Below are 21,036 nucleotides of genomic sequence, written 5' to 3' on the forward strand. Positions count from 1 at the left end.
TTGCATAGCTTTGTGTACAGGACACTACAGATATTTATTTTTTTATATTTAACAAAATGTATGTACTGCTTGATTGTAGAAACAACTTCTATGCAGTTTGCATATGGTATACATGTTAATGCTATGTTGGCAGTAGACATACAATATTGAGCAAATGTTAACCCTGTTTTGCACTCTTCCCACTTGGAGATCCTCCACACACACCTTGGCATCTTTTTTCTTTTCTTTTCAAGGAAAAGCTCGTGTTTCCTTGAGATGCATTTTTACACGCAGCTTTTTAATTTTGGCGTTCCAAGTTTTTGCTCTTAGGTTGTTGGTGGAGAAAGAGAACTTGCAAAAAATTAAGCTGTGTTGCAACCCCAAGTAAGTTTGTACCTGTTGTTTTAGACTGCCAGAGAAGAAACTGCAGGAAGCCTAGGCTGGAGTGGTAGCCGCAATGGAAAGCAGGAAAGTGCATGTGCGAGGAAACCACCTAGAGAACTGTGTGGACACAAAATGGAACCTAGCTATTGCATGGGGAAAGCTAATGCCTGACCTGGAACCATTTGTGGATAAGCCAGGGTAGGGGGAACCAACAGACTTTTCAATAGGTAGAATAATGCAACCTTCTGCAATCTTGGCAGAGCAGAACGTCTCTCCGTTCTAGACCTAGTCACTCCTGACATGGAGAATGGACTATAAATGACAGATGAATAAACCAGACTTTTATCAGTGAATTAATTTAAAATCATTTTTGCTTTTGCCAGATATGTTAAGATCCACACACTCCTTTTCAATTCCGTGCTGTATAATTGAGTGCAGTAAGGTTTAATAATTCATAGAACTAATCTGGGTGCCATCTATGTTTCTAAAAAGAATAATTGCCAAAACCCATTCTAATTCATGGTTAATTAGTGTACTATCAAAATAATGTGTTACAAAATTAATTACTTGTTGGGTTAAAAGTGAGCTGAAAAGCTTAATGCGTGGAAGCCTGAGACAGCATTTTCCTACTTAAAATAATGATCTACATCTGCTGCCTTTCTGAATATCATGTAGAATGAAACATGAATTGGGTTAGGTGCAGGTGTCATCCATCCTTCTCAGCTTCAAATGTAAAGCTTTGCTGTGTGCTTAAATACCTTGCTTGCTCGCTTGCTTGCTTGCTTGCTCAAGATTCATGATGAGGAAGAGCCATACCTACCTAGCTGGTGGCTTTATGAAGCACTGCAAAGAAGTTTGAATAGTCCAGAAAGAAATGCACTCTGTTACAAAATTTCATGAGCTGCGTTATGATTTCCAGCTTCACTTTAGTACGGGTGGTTAGGAAGATTTTTTCTGCAAGTGTGGCAGGTACACTCTGGACCTTGTTTTCTTGGCTGGGCAGGAAGAAAGTGATCTGAAAGTGGGGAGTATTGACATCAGTCCCTTGTCTGAGGATCTCAACAACTTTCTCCCTCTGCAGAAGCAGGGGATCTATGAGAATGGTCCTCCCTCAGAGGCTGATGGACCCAATTGCTTTTCAGATGGCCCTGGGGGATTTCCCAACTTATATGACTGAAGCCCTGGGTGACTTGTGGAACATCTGGATGCCTTGGGCTTTTGACATGATTACCCCTGGGCACCCTCTCTCACTCCTTGGATCCCGCTTGGCTCCCTGGTATACTCCAGAGCTTAGGAAGAGGAAACAAGCTGGGAGATGGCTTGAATGCAAGAGAAAAACTGGTCAAATGCAATTGAATACTGGTGAGGGCTGATCATCAAGCTTACCTGGTGGCCGTGAAGACAGCAAAGAAGGCATACTTTGGCTGCCTCCATTGCATCCTTATTGGTTTGGTTTGTTCTTACATATTTTGTGTTTTTGTTTTGTATTTTTGTGTTGTGAATTGCCCTGTGATCTTCGGGTGAAGGATGGCATACAGATTTAATAAATAATTATAATTCAGAAAGGCAATTATTTTGTTACAGTGCAAGCGCTGTTGATATTAATGTATCAAAGGAAATGCTTTGAGGCTCACATTGGTTATCTTAAGCTCTTACAACAGTTTCACTCAATGTTGTTGTTTGCTTGCTATTTTAGGGCAGAGCTCTGCTGCACTGGGCATGTGACAGAGGACACAAGGAACTCGCCTCAGTACTGCTGCAACACACGGCGGATGTTAACAGCCAGGTACAGATCGGAGCAGTGACCACTGGTATATCTAGTGCATTTCAAAAGGGAAGCAAATACAGCAAAAATGTTCTCAGTTGCACAACTGAAGGATATGTAGGGTTCTTTCAGGATTCTGCTCTGTTTGAGTACTTTTGGTGCCTCTGCTCATCATAATTTCAGTGTTGTACTGTTTAATGTCTCAACAGCACCATGTCATACTTTCTACAGAACACAGGAGCAGCACAGTCCCTTCTTACAAGGGTTTAGCACAAACACAAGTGAAGGGAGGAAGAGATGAATGGAGGACCAACTTGGGTGATATGTGGGAGTTAGCATCCGTACATATTAACTGAAAAGCATCACTAGGGTTCTGCTAGCTTGAGGAGTGGGGCGGAATGGCAAGAGCGGGGGGTTACCCATTTCCCCTCTGACCATTTGTTGACTTCAAATTGTGCTGCTCCCTGGCTGCTTTCCTATAAATGTGTAGTGGTGGAGATACATGAGTCTCTGTTTCTTTTCCCCTGTGAAGAGAAATGCAGCTTCAGGTGGGCAATTTTGAGTGAACAAACAATGCGAAGAAAAAGACTGAAGTGTTTCTTTCGCCCTCCTGCTGTTCCTCCTCACACAGATGAGCAGAAGAATTCTGTTGGAAGAATTTTGGAGGAGAGGTTTGATAGAAGTGATGATAGATTTTCTGCATTATGGAGATGTCAGCTGAGGGATGAAAATCAGATAAGTTGAATCTGAGAAAGTGAGGACAATTAAATAATAGAGAGGAGGGGAATTTGTTTAAAGCGTTCTGTTTTCACTTAAAAGTGCTAGGAGCCTAAAGATCATGCAGAAAGAGAACTAATGCATCAGCTTAGAGGTGATGAAATCATGGCTGTTGAAGGGAAATGAGATTTTTTTTTTAAAGATGACATACCAGCAAAAGTGGGGCTTACTTAGCCAAGGGATGAGTAGAGCACAGATTAGAGTTTTATCTAGCTACGAATTTCCTTCCTGATGTACAGAGTTAATTGACTACAGTTGGGTTATACACACTGGTTTCATGAGAGAGAAACCCTACTAGGGCTGGAACACGATTTATTTCTACAGTCAGTTTCTTTGGTATGATGTGCAGCAACTTGCTTCCTGTGCCCTTGCTTAAAAATACTTACATTAAAAGCAGTCAGCTTTTTCAACAAACAGCTTTTTTACAAACAATGCAATAAATAGTTGACTAATAGTTGCTTCATTAGTAAACTGTTATAAAAGTTCAGAAGAAGAAAATGTTTCTTAATGAGCAACACAAGCTTAGTTGATGAAGTGTTTAGTGCTTGATACTTAAGTAGGTGCAGTTAAAGTGCATATTATTCTTTGATCCTTAGATATCTTTTCAACCTGGTGTACCATGATAACTCAAAGTTTAAGATGTTTATTTCAGTTTTTGAAAGCATAAAAAATGTACTGGTTGCAAATTTTAAACATGGAATTGACTTGGGAAATTACATTTTTTAAAACACAGAAACCTTTCTCTCCTTTTCTCTTTCCTGCTTTTTATATATTGCCATTTTCTAGCCAGATTATTTGGGGTTAATAATGGTTATAAAATGAAAATATTTTGTATTACACCTCCTCTCAAATAATAATAAAGGAGGCTTTCTAAAAGGTCTTGAATGGAATAGAAATGTATCAGACAAGCCAGGCAATGTGCACATAGACACACATGCATCCATGACTCCAACATGGGTTAAATTCTAGTAATATTTTGTGTGTTTGTGCATATGATGTTATCTTTAGGCTGAGGAAAGCAGAGACCTTTATTCTAGAGGAGGACATACTCCAAACTACAGTTGCAAACCTTTTGTCAGAATAAAAAAAAAGTTTCCACATACACTTTAAACATCAGAAGATTTGTTCTTTTATACAGTATTAGTTAATTTGAGGTTACGGAAAACTTTAGAACTTTTCTGTTAGTCATGTCCTGTGTCTACACACACCAGTAGTAAACTGAGGCTTGTACCTTCATCAAATAATAATAATAATAATAATAATAATAATAATAATAATAATAATAATAATGATAATAATAATAATAATATCTTTATTGTCATTGCCCCCATCAGGGACAACGAAATTACTTGACTGCTCCATAAAAACACTAATTAAACAATACAGTATAATACAGCAAGGGAGATTAGATGACTTTCAAAGTCCGGGCTTCCCATTCAGGGCCGAGATCGCTCTGGAGAAGAAGCTGTTCTTAAGACGGCTCGTTCTTGTCTTCATCGACCTGTATCTCCGTCCCGACGGCAAGAGCTCGAAGAGACAGTGACCAGGATGCGATGGATCTTTTACTATGTCCAGTGCCTTCCTACGGCACCTTGTGGCATAAATCTGCTCTAAGGTGGAGAGTGGGCAGCCAACAATGCTCTCTGCTGCCTTAACAACCCTGCACAACCCCATCCTGTCCTCGGTAGTACAGCTTCCGTACCACACACATAAGCCATAAGTGAGCACGCTCTCAATGGCACCATACAGTAGTAAAACAATGCTTTGCTTGAGAGCTGCATTTGCCAGTCAGAGCAAATAGTACTGGTCTAGGCGAGCACACTTTGATTTCTAAAGCAAAAGTTCGGCCAGTTCTTCAGTGCTTGCAGATGGTACCACATAGTGAATACTAATGTGGAATGGCTAGAATGAGTGTTGGGCAGTGGTTAGATCCAGAGTCACCATTTTTAGATGATCGTGGGAACCTGAAAAACTGCTGTAGGCACAACACAGTCTAAAAAATACATCTTATATATATGATGTAAGCAACAAGCAGACATTGATTCATTCACAGGAGGCCTCAGATGTTTCATATGGCAGGACATCTTTGCTGGTCCCAGTTTATTTTCCCAGTCTGTATTTTGGCCTTAAAGACCCGAATGCGAGTGCTGGGAGGGTAAGTTGTAAGAAAGCTTATTTTGCTGTATGAACAGCAACATTGCTGACCATGGGGCACATCTGTTAAGACATCAGACTTAACTTCCAATTCCCCAGCTTTGTGGAGTTTTGAGTCAGCTTGAGGTGGCCTTTACTCTGGCCTTAAATTGGCAGGTGTTTAGGGGGGGGAATATTTGAACTGCAGCAACAGAGTGGCAGAGCTTTTTTCCTTCCAGATTATAGGGCAGGCTGAGTCCAGCTCTTTTCAGTGTTGATAATTACCTTTAATAATACATTTGAAAAGAGATGGTGATTGCTTGGGATGGGGGGGAGTGCAGAAAGAACTAATTTGTGGAGTGGGAGGTAGGCTTTGCTTTGTGTTGAAAAGGGTCATTTGTGTAATCTAATTACCTAAATCCTTAGCCACAGGCCTTTTCCTAGTGGGTGGCTCTGTCTTGAGAGCTATACTTAGAACTTAGATGGTTTGGGCATCTTGTAAGTGAGTGGCTGCCCCAGATCCAAAATCCAGATCTCCTGTTTTGTTTTCTAATTTTAACACAGATAAAAAAATAGGTATGCCTACTGTGAATAAATAGGCAGAGTTCAGATATAACACTTGTCCATGCTTCGTGTTATGTGCACAAGTCTTTGGCTGATTGTGCTCTGCCTTCTCTCCCCTTCCCCTCTCCCATTCACAAGGGAGGAGATCAGAAAACTTCTGTTTTTCAGTTAGCTGCAGTTTGTTCTCATGTGTGAACTTGGAGTGGTGGTTTGTCTTATGATTTAGAGCAGAGGTGTATAACCCTTTCTGCCCTGAAAGCCTTGTCAATACCTTCCAATCCCTTTGGGAGCCACATGTAGCCAAAAAGTGGGTGAGGCCACCTACAGCTGACATGCGCACCAGGTAATACACAGTCATACATGCATATAGACATGCACAAGCAGTGCAAATCTTAGATGATAAATCTGGTGAGTGGCAGATTGCTCCTTGTTCCTTAAGTACATAAGCTTGCTGCTATGCGTGAGGGAGTAACCAAGTACTCTCAAGCTAGTTTTTTGCATCATTGTACTAAAGCTGTAATTTGTGATATGGCTAATTTCCATCTTGCATAGGATGTTATAAAATTTGAAGTTATCACCAAGATTCATACCAGATTAAGAATATAAACAGTAACTCTTATCTACTGAACGTTAGAAATGGTTTGAAAGTAACTAGGTAAAGCCAAAAAGGTCTATGATCACAGTTAACGCATTAAACGCAGGAAATCTGAATGGAAATGGGCAGGTCTGTTATACCCACCAGGATATGAGTTGAGCGCTGATGGTTCATGGAGATAATTGCAGAGTGATATAACATATTTACAAATCTTTCTTACAGAGGATGTTAGAGAGAGACCTCTAGCTGATAAATCTGAAAGTCTACCACAGTTTGAAGTGTTTGTAGAGGAGACAATAGACTTTGAGAGGATATTGATAGTTTAAATAAGTCATCAAGACCGGATTGCATAAGATCCTTTACAGATTTGTTAACAATGCCAGCTTTTTCTTTATTTTAAAAAAGGCAAATTGGGTGAGCTTAACAAGGTAAATTGCCTGGTGTTAACACCAGCCAAACATTCTTAACTATGTTTAATTTAGTTAAATCTGATATATTAGTGAAGAATTAGAATGCCTTTGTGAGAGGAGATAATTGTTTTCACAAATGTTTGTAAATATCAGTTTTACCAGTGTAGAGGAATAAACACAGAAATACTTAACTCTTTGTAGTTTAGACCTGCATATGTTCCATACACAAAAAGGAAAACTAAAACAGGCACTATTATCAGTTGATACACTTTGTTTTGTTTAACTAAAATATTTAAATCCTGCCTTTTGGTTCCCCTATAGAACTCTAAAAGCAGCTCATAGCCTGAATAAAACGATAAATAAATTCACAAATTATCATAAAAGATCATTTCCAAAATAAGATGGCAGAAGCAGTTTTTTTAAACAAGCAAACAAAAAAACCCCCTTAGTGCTGGGAACAATAAGTATCAAAAATGTATGCCCTTAACAATAATACCTCCCATCTCTGTGAGTGTTTATTTGTTTCTTTGTTTTCTATACTGCTCTTCAACTAAGAATCACAGGGCAATTTACAATATCAAACACAAAAATACACAACAAAGTAACATACAAAAACAGTTAAGGTAAAAATAAAGGGACCCCTGACCATTAGTTCCAGTCGTGGCCGACTCTGGGGTTGCGGCGCTCATCTCGCTTTACTGGCCGAGGGAGCCGGCGTACAGCTTCTGGATCATGTGGCCAGCATGACTAAGCCGCTTCTGGTGAACCAGAGCAGCGCACGGAAACGCTGTTTACCTTCCCGCCGGAGCCTATTTATCTACTTGCACTTTGACATGCTTTCGAACTGCTAGGTTGGCAGGAGCAAGGACCAAGCAACGGGAGCTCACCCCATCGCGGGGATTTGAACCGCTGACCTTCTGATCAGCAAGTCCTAGGCTCTGTGGTTTAACCCACAGTGCCACCCGCGTCCCACAAAAACAGTTCCCCCAATGTTTAAAAGGCCATAGATGTTTAATCTGCCAAAGGCTGGGAGAAGATGAATATTTTTGCCGGGCGCCTATCTCTCCCACTTCCCTGCAACACACTCATTCACTCCCCCAGGTGGGGCAAATACTGCCTGATAACTAAGAAGAAAAAGGAAATGAACTGTTTTGGAAATCCCTCAGTCACATACACAAATGCACCTTCTCTCTAGCAACTGCTCTGAAGAATACCATTTGCCTAACACACTTACCTTTGCTGCCTCATTCCCCTCCTCCTTTTGGTTCTACTCAGCTATAATCTTTCTCTATGGGAGGGATGGAGAACATTTTCTTGCTGGTGGGCCAGATCTTAACACCTCCCCATCCCTCATGGCTGCCCACTTGTCAGTAACCTGATGTCAGGTGAGGCTGCCCTTTGAAGGTTGGACTGAATTGGTAGGACTTCAGATTGCAGCATGGGGACATTGAAAGAGCCCTTGTGCTGTTTCAGCATAGTTTTGCAAATATTCGCAGGAGCATTGTAAGGGCTGTTTGAAAGTCCTTTGCTTACATTGCTGCACTGCTCCACTGTGGATTGTGCAAAGGGCTTTCAAACAGCCCCTGTGATGATCCTTTAAAGGTACATTGCAAGCCTTTTTGAAAGCTCTGTGCTGCATTTTAAATTCCTGAGCTTCAGGGGACAGGGCTGGGAGGGAGAAGTGGTTTTAGCTGAATGCTATCAGCTTCCTCCACCTTGAGCAAGGCATGCTCTGACCACCCATCAACTGATGAAGGGCTGGGCATTCGCCTTGTTGCAGCAAAGGAACAGTAGGGAGCCCACTTTAAATTCCTGATTGTTCCGGCCCCACACCTTACGTCATAAGAATGTAAGAAGAACTTGCTGAATCAGGCCAATGGTTCATCCAGTCCAACGTCCTGTTCCCACAGCGGAACCAGATGCCTATGGGAAGCTTCAAGCAAGGCATGAGCACAATAGCACTCTACCCCACATGTGATTCCTAGCAGCTGGTATTCAGAGGTATACCGGCCCTGTCAGTCGAGGTAAAGCATAGGCATCGTGGCTAGTTGCCATTGATAGCCTTGTCCTGCATGGATTTTGATGACTTTAAAAGAAGATTAGACAAGTTGGTGGCCCCATCACTGCCTCCTGAGAGAGCGAATTCCATATGTGTCGCATGAAGTAGTACTTTCTTCTGTTAATCCAGAACTTCGAACATTCAGCTTCTTTGGGTGCTTGCAAGCTCCAGTGCTCTGGGGTAGAGGGGAAACCTTTTCTCTATCCTCTTTCTCCCATGTCACGCATAATTTCGGTTATGCCGCCTCTCGCTTCCCCTTTCGCTAAACTGAAAAGCCCCAAATGCTGCAACCTTTTTTCATAGGGGAGTTGCCCATGTATGACATGTATGACACAGGTGGACGTGACTTCCTGAAAATGGTCTGGTGGGCTAGGTTTGACCCCTGGGCTGGAGGTTCCCCATCTTTACTCCTTGGGCATGTTTGGGGGAAATGATGCCGTGACCTCAGCAGCTATTATAAGAAGCCTCCGTCTTGATAATACCTGTTTGCATACTGAGCAACCAACACAACAGAAAAGACAAAGAGGTCTGAGGGGCTTTGTTAGTCCCAAGATTCTTACTCGTGTTTCAACACTGAGTTGCCATTTTAATTGAAAACAATATAGCTATCTTCAGAAAAGGGCAAGGGCACTTCAAGGGTGTGAGTGGGGAAATTCTTAACTATGGTTATTCATCAGGATGGTAAATGGTCTTTTCTGCCCCCCCCCCCCGGGGGGGGGGCTAGAAATTGAAATGAACAACAGCAGGAGCTTTTCTTTTAAGAGCTTTGTGTAAAATTTATACCTTTAGCATTTCCTTGCTATTGTATTGCCAGAAAGCCAGCTGTTCAAAAGACACAAGTGTACATTTTGTTCCTTTCCCAGGAAAGATCAGAATGTGCTGCTTCAGCATTGTTCTGCGTTCTTACCTCCTGTACCATCAAGTGAAATCTTCATTTGTGGCGTTGTAGAGCACCATCACGGTGTAATTTGGTTATTGCTTCCACAGCATTTACAGAGGCTGTGTAAGACCTATGCAGTTTTTGTTGTTGTTTGCTTGTTATTGACTAATAACCTAATGTACTTTTTTTATATAAAAAGTGGGCTGTTTACTCAAGGTGGAACTGTGCCTTTCAAGTATTGTTACATTTAGGGGGCGATTCTGACTTAGAAGCATTCAGTCATAATCCCACAGATGGTAGCTTCGCCCTGCTGGCTCCTCAGCCAAGCACATCCACCAAATGTCTGAACCCGAACTATACCCTTCAGTCTGTCACCAAAAATGATACCAAGTTGGCCCTCTGTGTCCTCACACAATTCTGTGTGTTTCTGTGCCCCAGCAGTGGCAGCTACTGATGTCAGCCAGTGTCATGTTTCTTGTAAGGTGTAGTTCTGCCTCAGCAAGGGCAGTGCTGTTGCCACCCTCCTGAGTGTTCACTTGATCCATTTTGGGACAGATGTTTTTGAAAGATGGCCAACCTGCCAGTGTCAGTTTTGATTTCAGAGGAGGGGACTTCTTTCTGCCTCGATATGTAACCTTTCCTGTTGCAGACTGAAAGCATTCCATCAGTTTAGATTGGGAAGGTGCTTGTGAGTCAGAGGGCTTCTGGAGACAAAGATGCAGAGTATCAATTCTTTTATAGTACACTCATGCACGTTTTTGGGAAGGGGGGCATGCTTTTCAAATAGAGACAATACAAACATAATAAATGGAAGAGAAGGTTCATCTCCCTCATGACTCAATCCTTCTCAAACGACATTATTATTGACTGGACCATTGGTTGCCAAAAAGAAAAATCAATTTTTAGAAGTACTTGCTTGGCCACAGATCATGGTACTAACCCAGCACAGACAGGCTGATTTTATCAACTATCTGAAGACTAATTTCCACCATTAGCCAGAAATGAAGTAGAAATTATGGATAAATCAAAGATGGCTTCGTATTTCTTTCCATTTTCTTGCTCCTTTTTATTCTGTGCCTCTAAAATGCTTTTATGTCTCCTTTAATTCTGTCATCTTCCAATTTGATGCAGTTATATAGTCTATGTAGCTCAGAACCTGCATTTAGTGTTGTTTTGTGTTCCCCAAAAGCTCTGTAACACACTCTCACTCACTCACTGTCTCTCTCTCTCTCCCCTCTTGCTCAAACCGTTCCTTTCTGGCCTCCTCTGGCTCCAATTGACATTCTTTTTGCAAAGGTACAGTTGTGAGTGAGCATCAGTATTACGAATATAGGACAAGACACACCAATAACTTAGTGGTCCACCTTGAAGGAGGGGTGTAGGGAAGCAACTTTTCCCCCACCGTGACCATCCCATGAGAAGTCCACGAGTAGGATTAAGGGGCAGTATACTTACGGCTTTTGTTCACTTGTTTGCCGTGCCTTCACGTCTGTAATTGTACCAGAATGCTCCCAAACAAATTCTGTTTGCATGTATATGGCAAATGGCAATAAAAAAGGTATGGATCTTTTTCACATTTTACTACAGAAACAAATGGCTGTATGCAAATTTTCAAGTAGTATAGCTGCTAACGGACAATTTTGTGTTGTACTACTTTGACTGTTAGATAGCTCTGATGTGCAGCCAGCACCCTTCTCTCTCAGACTTGAATCTAACAGCTCTAATTCACTTTGTAAAATTACCATCCAAATTAAAAGCTGTTAAATGCTGAAAGATATTTCTTAGGTATCCAAGGCTTTTACTGAAAAATAATACTGCTGACCTTTTACGATTCTTAATGTACTAAATTATGCCCAGTGTCGTACATACCTTATATAATGTAATGTAAGACTACCATGAGGTTTTTTGTTGCAAGGAAGGATTATAAATGTTATTTAAAAATCAACATGTTAAATCACATGTTGGAATAAACCCAGCTTTATCTAAGTAACCTACAAGTGTATTTGCCATGATGACAGGCACTGCAGTGGGAAGGGGAATCGCCAGAAATGCACATCCCCCATTTCACTGATGAATCCTTCTGTCAGTACACAATGAGCACCCAAAAGCTTTATATGCTGCTGGACTGTGTAATTTTTTTTCCAACTTTATCCAGCTTAAGGAAGTTCAACTTAAACAAGAATTTATTATAGGATTGTTCTCTAGTATAGATCAGCCTCTGCCAATGACCTGCCAGTGTTCCCTGACGGTTAACCGGGCTGGCTGGGGCAGATGGCAGTTTGTGCTCCAAAACGATTGTAGGTACCAGGATGGGGAAGGCTGGTATTGATCCCTATCAGATTGGACAAATGTATAGATTTCTTCAGAATACTTAATCTTCATAAATTTCTTTGCAGCCATGAATGAGTAGCCATGTTAAATCTTCTAAATTTTAATTCTTGGTGCCTTCAAATGTTTAGCTATGCCTTTAAAGAGGCCGCTTGGGTATGAATCATAGAATCATAGAGTTGGAAGAGACCACAAGGGCCATCGAGTATGTTTTGCTTCTTTCCCAAACGGTTGGTTCTCCAACATCCTGTGTTGCATTTACTTAAAAAAACAAAACAACCCTGTAATTCTGACCTATTTTACATTAGTAGGCCATTATCATCTGAAAACATATTATTTAATCTCCCATCTTCTTTCACAGCTTCAGTCCTTATTTGAATCTTTTCAAAACAAAAAACAAAACCCTGTGATCAGCAAGTACAGCACTCTCAGACTGAGTGTTTGCATTTCAACCAGGTAATGTGAGGAAACAAGTACATACATTCTGGAATAAGTAATTTATTTATTTTTACCCTGGAAAAGAAAGTATGACCTCTGTTTTTTCTGAATACTGTACTCTTCTGATTGCCTCCTCTCTCCTGCGGCTCCTTGAGCACTTCCGCTACCAGATTTCTTGCTGCAGGCCTGCTGAAAATGCCAAGAGAGGAGGGCAGAGAAAACAGCAGCATATCATAAGTGTAAAAAGGGTAGTTTGCCCAACACCAGTTCTTCCCTGCTGTTTCTCAATTTGGCTGTTCCAGGAAGCTCTCTGTAGGCTGCAAGCATATATGCCCACCCTGTTTATACTCCTGCCAATGGTTGTGAAATCCATTAACCAAAAGAAAGGAAAGATCTGCTTAGTGACAGAGGGTAGCTTTCTGCATTAAAGCATTGACTTGGTGCCAGTCACAGTTATTAGAAGTGGCACAGCTCCACATTTCTCTCACAGGTCTCTCTGAAGAATGCAGGTTGGCAGCAGGTTGAATGCTAAGTGGTCAGTGCTCAGCAGATGCTGTTTATGTCTTCTGAGGGGGGGGAAAACCTTTTCAGCAAAAACATCATTCAAAGCATTCACAAGTTTCTGCTGGAACTTTAAAGTATTTTTTGGATACGACAGTGATTTATTTTGGTTTGTACTCAACCTATTGGATGTGGACTGGAGTACTTTTCAAAACTTGCTAGACTTTGGTGTGTATATTTTAACCCCTTGTGGTGGTGGTGAATCCCGTGACTTATTGGGAAACTGAAGTTATTGTTGATTAGCTCATTTGTGGTTCACAGCGTCCCTAAATACAAAACTTGCTATCAGGAAAGAAGATGAGGGTTTTGAAATGAAAAAAAAAGTCATTCCTTCCCACACACCTCCTGTTCTATAGTTAGTATTTGAAGCTGCCCTTGAAAGAATGTACAAAGCTTTATATTTAGGTGCATTATTACCAGTGAAGAGTGTAGAGAACTTTGTTTTCAAAGCTCATCATCATATAATCCAGTCCTAAAACATGCTTCTCTTGGAAATATTTTGACAGTGGTGTATATACTGATACATCCTCTTAATGTTGCAAAACAAGTTATTTGTGGTTGCCAAGCATCCAAATTCAGATATATAGATATGTCAGGGTTGAAACAGCAGTAGGTGGGAGCTAAATATATTTACCATTGAAATAAATGTACTATATAGTCTAGAATATATGTGTTTGGTTAACACCTATCACCCAAAGTCTGTTCTACAAAAAGTTTCATCCAATCCACATAGCTGTTAAATATTAATCCCCTCCAAGAAATGTTTTGTGGAATGTGCCTCTAAGCATACATTTTAAAAATTGTATTTTAATATGGCATATGACATTCTTGGATGGTCCTATTTCCTTTTTAATTATCCTTATCTTGTTACTGTGTATTTAGATTTGGTGGTTTAGTCATCTGACAAACATGTGCCTAATGTGGTAAATCACCTGTATAATTTTGGAAATTGTTTAGAAGGTTTAAACCCTCTTTGAGCTATTTGCTCTTTAAAAAAAAAAAGTCAGGTGTGAAAATGTAACCTGTTGTTCAAGAACAAAACAAGATTCCTCTGGCAGCTGAGTCAGTTTTCCAGGTGAGTGCATCATAACAGAAGGGCTCTAGCCTCAAATTGTTTCCTTTAATCCTGGGTTTCATCTTGAAGCATGAAACAACATGCACATCTTCTGTCTCTACTTAGCAGTGACAAATCCCTATTTTTCAAGATGGCATCAATCATATTCGCACCCTGTCAATCCACAGAACTCTCTCTGATGAAAGAATTTATTTGAAGTTAAAAGGAAATCCTTCATTCCTGCTGCTGCTTATAGACTTCTGCTGCTGGCTGTATTTAATAGGAAGATGACAGTTGCCCAACACTTTAAGCAAACCAGTCTTTTTGCATGTTATTAGCGGATATTGGGGCGGGGGGGGGCGGGGAGCCAGGCAGCTAGCTGAAGAGCTTGTGTTGTCCCTGCACAGAGCCTTACGTTGGCTGACAAAATCCCTGGAGTTGCTGACTGACTGGTTAAAGGGACCTTGCCTTATTTTGCAGTCTTTGATTTCTACAAGGCTGGGAGACAGAGGTACTTGAGGGAGCGCATCCTCTTGAGTTAGAATAAGCTTGGCAGAACTGAGACTTCTGGCAAGGGGGGTCCCTGGACTATCGCCAGCACATAACTCCAGTGCTCAAAAGCTTGCACTGGCTGCCAATATGGTGCTGGGCCAGGTTCGAAGTTATTGAATTAATTTGCAAGGCCCTTAACAACTTGAGTCCAGGATACCTCAGGGACTGCATGATTCCTTATATCCCTGCACTGGTGTCTTGGGGGAGTTGCTGTTAGTGTTCCCCCATGGCTCAGATGCGTGGCTGGCTCATATCCACCAGGAGCCATGGGGCTGTTATTGCGGGTCCAGGTTTGGATGTTGTAGTCAGGCAGGCCCCTGACTTCATGATTTAAGCTCCTTTTTAGTCTTCCTGTATTGGTCTCCTGTACACTGCTTAGAAACTACTGTGACTAAGCGGTATGCACATGGTTGTATCATAATGTATAACCAACTAAATAGGTTGGTTTTTGCAGAATCGCCCAAAATAAGACCTGCATCGGTCCCCAAAAGTAGAAAACAAGTCCCTTTGCACGTTGTAGTAGCACATGGCTTCTGCTACTTCCACAGTGTTTTCACATGGAACTTTATTATACCTGAAGGAGCGTCTCCACCCCATCGTTCTGCCCAGACGCTGAGGTCCAGCGCCGAGGGCCTTCTGGCGGTTCCCTCATTGCGAGAAGCAAAGCTACAGGGAACCAGGCAGAGGGCCTTCTCGGTAGTGGCGCCCGCCCTGTGGAACGCCCTCCCACCAGATGTCAAAGCGATGAATAACTACCTGACATTTAGAAGACATCTTAAGGCAGCCCTGTTCAGGGAAGCTTTTAATCTGTGATGTTTTACTGTATTTTTTGTTTCTATGGAAGCCGCCCAGAGTGGCTGGGGAGGCCCAGCCAGATGGGCGGGGTACAAATAATAAATTATTATTATTATTATTATTATTATTATTATTATTATTATTATTATTATTATTATTATTATTGCAGGCATTAGAATTAAAAATTAAACAAATATTCAGGCATAGTATCCCACTATACATTTGCTAGAAATTTGCACAATATTCTCCCATCAGCCTCATTAAAAGGTGTCTGAATCTCTAAACCAGTTACTACTTTTTTCTCCTCACATTAAAATTAACAGAAAGAATCTGTCGTTCTTAAGAATCTGATCAGTTTTAAGAAGATCAGTTAGTTGGGTTTACCTCCCTGCAGAGATGTGAGTTTTGATAGCTTGTCCACCTAGCTGAGCATTGCCTCCAATATTGTAGACTACACTGAATGGTTTCCCAGTCCTTCCCAGAGGTGGCAGAGAGTAAAGCTGGGAGTTTCAGCATGCAGAACTAATGTCCTACCACTGAGCTATGACCCGTCATTATACAAACAAGGCTCCCATTCTACCAGTCTGAGTTACATAATTGCAATCTCTTATAGATGGTTGACCTGAATGATTAAGTGATCTGGCTGCTTAAAGTATTTCTGCTTCTGTATGACAACCTGAACTGTCTAAATCCTTAAGTCAGTGTATCAGTCATGTATCAAAGTACTATATCTTATAGTGGTCTGACCCCAGGGAATTCAGACATTTCCACTAGCCAATCAAACATGCCTTGTATTAAGCCCATTTTATAACCATTCCACAAGCATTAGTGTAGATGTCAGAAATGCATGTAATGATATATATATATATACTTTACCTCCATGAAGGTGGTCGTTTTTTTGCCCACCAGCCAATTAACTAACTATATAAAAAGCCTTTATCAAATGCATTATAATAGCCATTCAGGGCTATGTGCAAGGTTGCTCTATCCTTTTTTCATTACCCCTCTCTGTAGTAATGGAAGATGGTATTGTCTCAGCATCCCTTTTAAGATTACTAAGTGCTTAATAACTATTCTGTTGTCGCTCTCTGTAGTTCTGACGGACTGCTGTAATACCATTTTGAACCTGCAACTAGGGAGTGTTATGTGAAAGCAAGTGCCAATGTGAGTGTCTTTATGTAGAGGGGAGAACTTTGAAGCTGAGATAATGTCAAGGAAGACTCTGTTCTAATAGAAATAAAAAGCAGCAAATGTGGTAATCAAATTCAGATAAATTAGTATTGGCAGATTCAGAATGATGTACTTGCTTGAGCAATCTTTCAAAATTCTTTCTTGTATACTGCTGCCATCTCTATATTTATTATAATAATAATATGATCCATGAGGCATTCGAGGGTGGCCTAGCTAATTCTAATTAATCCAGTCAGAGAGAGCAGCAGGGTAAGTGGAACAGTCTATCGGATTGAAATTCATAACTTAATTGAGGTCAAAGTCCTGGGCTGGGAGAACAAAAGTCTTTTGCTAGGATCAGGTGGATCAATAGCAATAAATATCTGGCTTGGATACAAGTACTTTATAGTGACAGATTATTTGACACTGGCCAGAGGGCTTGGTCTTGTTAAGGGCAGTGTCCTGTACAGTATTCCACAAGTTATGTTTGTAGTCTTTCCAAGACCATAGGAGCCCAGAAGGGGAATCGTGTGATATATTATAGGCTGTTGTGAGGCATGGAAGGATGCAATTTAGAGAACTCCCATAGAAATGGTGAAGAGCTAGCTACAGTTTATTGATGTATCTTCAGTAGTTCAAGGACTTTAGTCACATTAGCAGTGGCTGAGGTCAAAAGAACTTGCTTACGGCTTGCAGAAATAAGCAGCTTAACCCTCAGGCTTGTCCACAGAAGGACCACTAGGAGGTAGGAGACATCTGTGCTGATTACAGTCCTGCTCTATATCACAGGCAGTGGCTTAGTAACATACTGTACTGGTTGAAACAAAGTAGAATATTTTCTGCAACGTGGCTTTCAAAATACAGTATAGACCAAACATTTTGTTTCCTTAAAACATTCAGCATTTTTTTTTGGGGGGGGGTGCATAATTGTAGTGCGGCCACAAGAGAATACATAATGTTATCAACTTTGCATAGTAGATAGTGGAGGCAAGGAAGTACTTTCTGTCTTTTGAAAATAAGCATAGTGGAAGTGGTACTTTAAAAAAAAAGTATAGGGTCCAACCTGTTGTTCATGAGGAATGGTACATAAGAACAGACCGACTACTGCATCAAAATTGCAATGATGTTATACAGTGGTACCTCGGGTTAAGTACTTAATTCGTTCCAGAGGTCCGTACTTAACCTGAAACTGTTCTTAACCTGAAGCACCACTTTAGCTAATGGGGCCTCCTGCTGCTGCCGCGCCGCCAGAGCATGATTTCTGTTCTCATCCTGAAGCAAAGTTCTTAACCTGAAGCACTATTTCTGGGTTAGCGGAGTCTGTAACCTGAAGCGTATGTAACCTGAGGTACCACTGTACAGAATAAGAGAACAAGAAGAACATACGTTTAGAGAAGATTGGAAAATGTTTATTGAATGCATGGGAAATAATTGTGTACAGCTGAAAACGCTGGCAGCATTAAGATAAATTCAACAGTTCTGATGGGTGTAATGATGTAATGAATGGGTATAGTTTCTGTAAAATATGCAGGGGTTTATGATATGTAAAATGAACCATGGAAAGAGAAGAAGGGAAGTCACTGATATCTTAAGGATGCAAAATGGCTTCTCCCCGCCCTGCCTAGAGGAGGAAGGCGGCTGAGCACCATTTTAAGCAGGGGCTGGGGCTGGGGGGGGGGAGTACTACTTGCCCCCTTCACCTCTTCTTCCAGCTCTGCCCCCCAGTGCTGCTTCCCTGGCCCACCACAAGGTCTGAGGGACAGTGTAACCTGAAGCGTATGTAACCCGAGGTACCACTGTAGTAGAAATACTAAGAAAGCCTCTTTGGACAAAGTGCAGAACTGGGTAAGGTTTTGATCATCAGTAGTTTTGTATTGTTGGACATTATTGGGGGTTTTCAGTATTGTCAAGTGTTGCAGTGTCAATTCTAATAATTCAAAGTTTTGCAACTCTCTGCAAGCACTTATTTGTAATAGTTATGCTTCAGTGTTTTGGGAAACAGCATCTGGGTGTGAAAAAGTAGATGTAAAAAAATCATTTGCTTTTTATATTTTAATACACTTGGGCAATCATATTCATTATTTTCAGAACTCAGGAGTCCAAAATACGCTTTGGTTTTGAAACACAAGTTACCGTATTTTTCGCTCCATAAGACACACTTTTCTCCTCCTAAAAAGTAAGGGAAAATGTCTGTGCGTCTTATGAAGCGAATGCTGTGTGGAGGAGGGACGTGTAAGCAGCTCCTGTCCGCTTTGCTGCTTTAAAGCGAGCCACAGAGGAGGGAAGGAAGGGAGCCATGGCTCCCGTCCATCCCTCCTCCGCGGCTCACTTTAAAGCAGCAAAGCGGACAGGAGCTGCCTGCTTTGCTGCTTTAAATACCGTAGTTTAGTACAGCATTTGATTCAGAATATTTTTTGGTGTGTTTTCCTCCTCTAAAAACTAGGTGCGTGTTATGGTCAGGTGCGTCTTACGGTGCGAAAAATACGGTGTATTTCTAGTCTCTGCCAACTATAAAAGCAATCTGAAATCACATGCTAAATGGAACTGAAAGTAGGCTAATTCCTTTGTTTGAATAGGATTCAGTATACATAGATCTAGGGGTGAAATGTAGGCCAGCTTCTTCCTTCTTACCTATGTCATAAGAACATAACAAGAGCCTGCTACATCAGGGCAGTGGCCCATCTAGTCCATCATCCTGTTCTCACCAGATGCCTGTGGGAAACCCATGTAGGATCCGTGCACAAGAGCCCTCTTGTACTCCTGAAGCATTACAGCCGTCAAATGTGGAGGCAGAGCATCGGCCTTATGACTAGTAGCCATGAACTTGTCTAATCCTCTTTTAAAGCTACCTAGTTTGGTGGCCATCGCTGCCTCCTGTGGGAGCCAGTTTCCTAGTTTTAACTGTGCTGTAGGAAGAAGTGCTTTTTCTTCAATCTGTCCTTAATCTTCCAACCGTCAGCTTCATTGGATGTCCACAAGTTCCTATATTATGAGATGGGGAGAAAAACTCTTCTCTATCCACTTTCTCCACGCCATGCATAATTTTATAAGCTATCCTCTTACTCGCCTTTTCTCTAAACTAAAAAATCCCAAACGCTAAAACCTTTCCTCATAGGGGAAGTTGTACCATCCCCTTGATCATCCTTTTCTGAACCTTTCCAACTGTACAATATCCTCTTTGAGGTGGGGCGACCAGAACTGCACACAGTACTCTTGATAGATTTGTATAGTGGCATTATGATATTGGCAGCTTTTTATTTTCAGTGATCCCTAGTATGGAATTTGCCTTTTTTTTTTTTTACAGCTGCCGCACACTGGGCCAGCATCTTCATCAAGCTATCTACTACAACACCAAGGATTCTTTCCTGGTCAATCACTACTAATGAGCATAATAAAAACATTCCTTCCAGTAGCACCTTAAAGACCAACTAAGTTAGTTCTTGGTATGAGCTTTCGTGTGCATGCACACTTCTTCAGATACACTGAAACAGAAGTTGCCAGATCCTTCTATATAGTGAGAAGGTGGGGAGGGGTATTACTCAGAAGGGTGGTGGGAATGGGAGATTGGCAGATAGCTGAGATGAGCCTGTTGACGACTCTTAACGACTGTAATATGTCTTACAGGAAAAGGCAAGGGGTGAGAAGGTGAGAAATGGCTTAGTCATGTATAATGAGATAAGAATCCAATGTCTTTGTTCAGACCAGGTCTCTCCATGGTTTTAAGTTTGGTAATGAGTTGCAATTCAGCAGCTTCTCTATCCAGTCTATTTTTGAAATTCCTTTGTAGTAAAACAGCTACTTTGAGATCTTGTATAGAATGTCCTGGGAGGTTGAAGTGTTCTCCTACTGGTTTCTACTAATGAGCATATATGTGAAATTAAGATTTGTTTTGGCCTGACATGCATAACTTTACACTTGTTTACATTGAATTGCATTTGCCATTTTACCACCCGTTCATTCAGTTTGGAGACGTACTTTTGGAGCTATTCAGCTTTTTCATTACTTTAGTATCATCACCAAACTTGACCATCTCACTGCTCATCCCTAACTCTGAACTGTTTATGAACAAGTTAAAACAGCACGGATCCCAATACAGATCCCTGGGGGATCCCATTTTCTAAATCTCTCCATTCGGAGAACCGTCTGTTTATTCCTACTTTTGCTTCTTGCAACCTAACCAATACCTGATCCACAAGAGGACCTTTCCTATTATTCCTTTACTACGGAACTTACTCAGAAGTCTTTGGTGAGTTACTTTGAAGCTCTTTGAAAGTTCAAGTACACTATGCCTCCAGGAATCTCCCCTATCTATATGCTTGATGACATACTCCTTTGAGTATAGATTCAATAGATTCATGAGTCAGGACTTGCCCTTGCAGAAGCCACGCTGGCTCTGCTTTAGTAGGTAAAGGTAAATGACCCCTGGACGATTGAGTCAAGTCCAAGGTGACTATGGGGTACGACGCTCATCTCGCTTTCAGGCTGAGGGAGCCAATGTTTGTCTACAGACAGCTTTCCGGATCATGTGGTCAGCATGACTTAAATTGCTTCTGGCACAATGGGACACCGTGATGAGTGCCAGAGTGCATGGA

At 41.3% G+C, this 21,036-nt stretch overlaps 1 protein-coding gene across 1 annotated transcript in view; it reads left to right on the forward strand.

The window, feature by feature from the left end:
• ACBD6 (acyl-CoA binding domain containing 6) overlaps positions 1-21,036 on the forward strand; it is a 95,388-nt gene that overhangs the window by 44,916 nt on the left and 29,436 nt on the right. The window contains exon 6 of the mRNA XM_081194516.1: positions 2,060-2,149. Within this exon, the coding sequence (XP_081050642.1) occupies positions 2,060-2,149 (90 nt within the window). The remainder of the gene's footprint in view (positions 1-2,059; positions 2,150-21,036) is intronic.

This window comes from Podarcis bocagei (genome assembly GCF_964188305.1).
Source record: "Podarcis bocagei genome assembly, chromosome: 5".
NCBI classification, from domain to species: domain Eukaryota; kingdom Metazoa; phylum Chordata; class Lepidosauria; order Squamata; family Lacertidae; genus Podarcis; species Podarcis bocagei.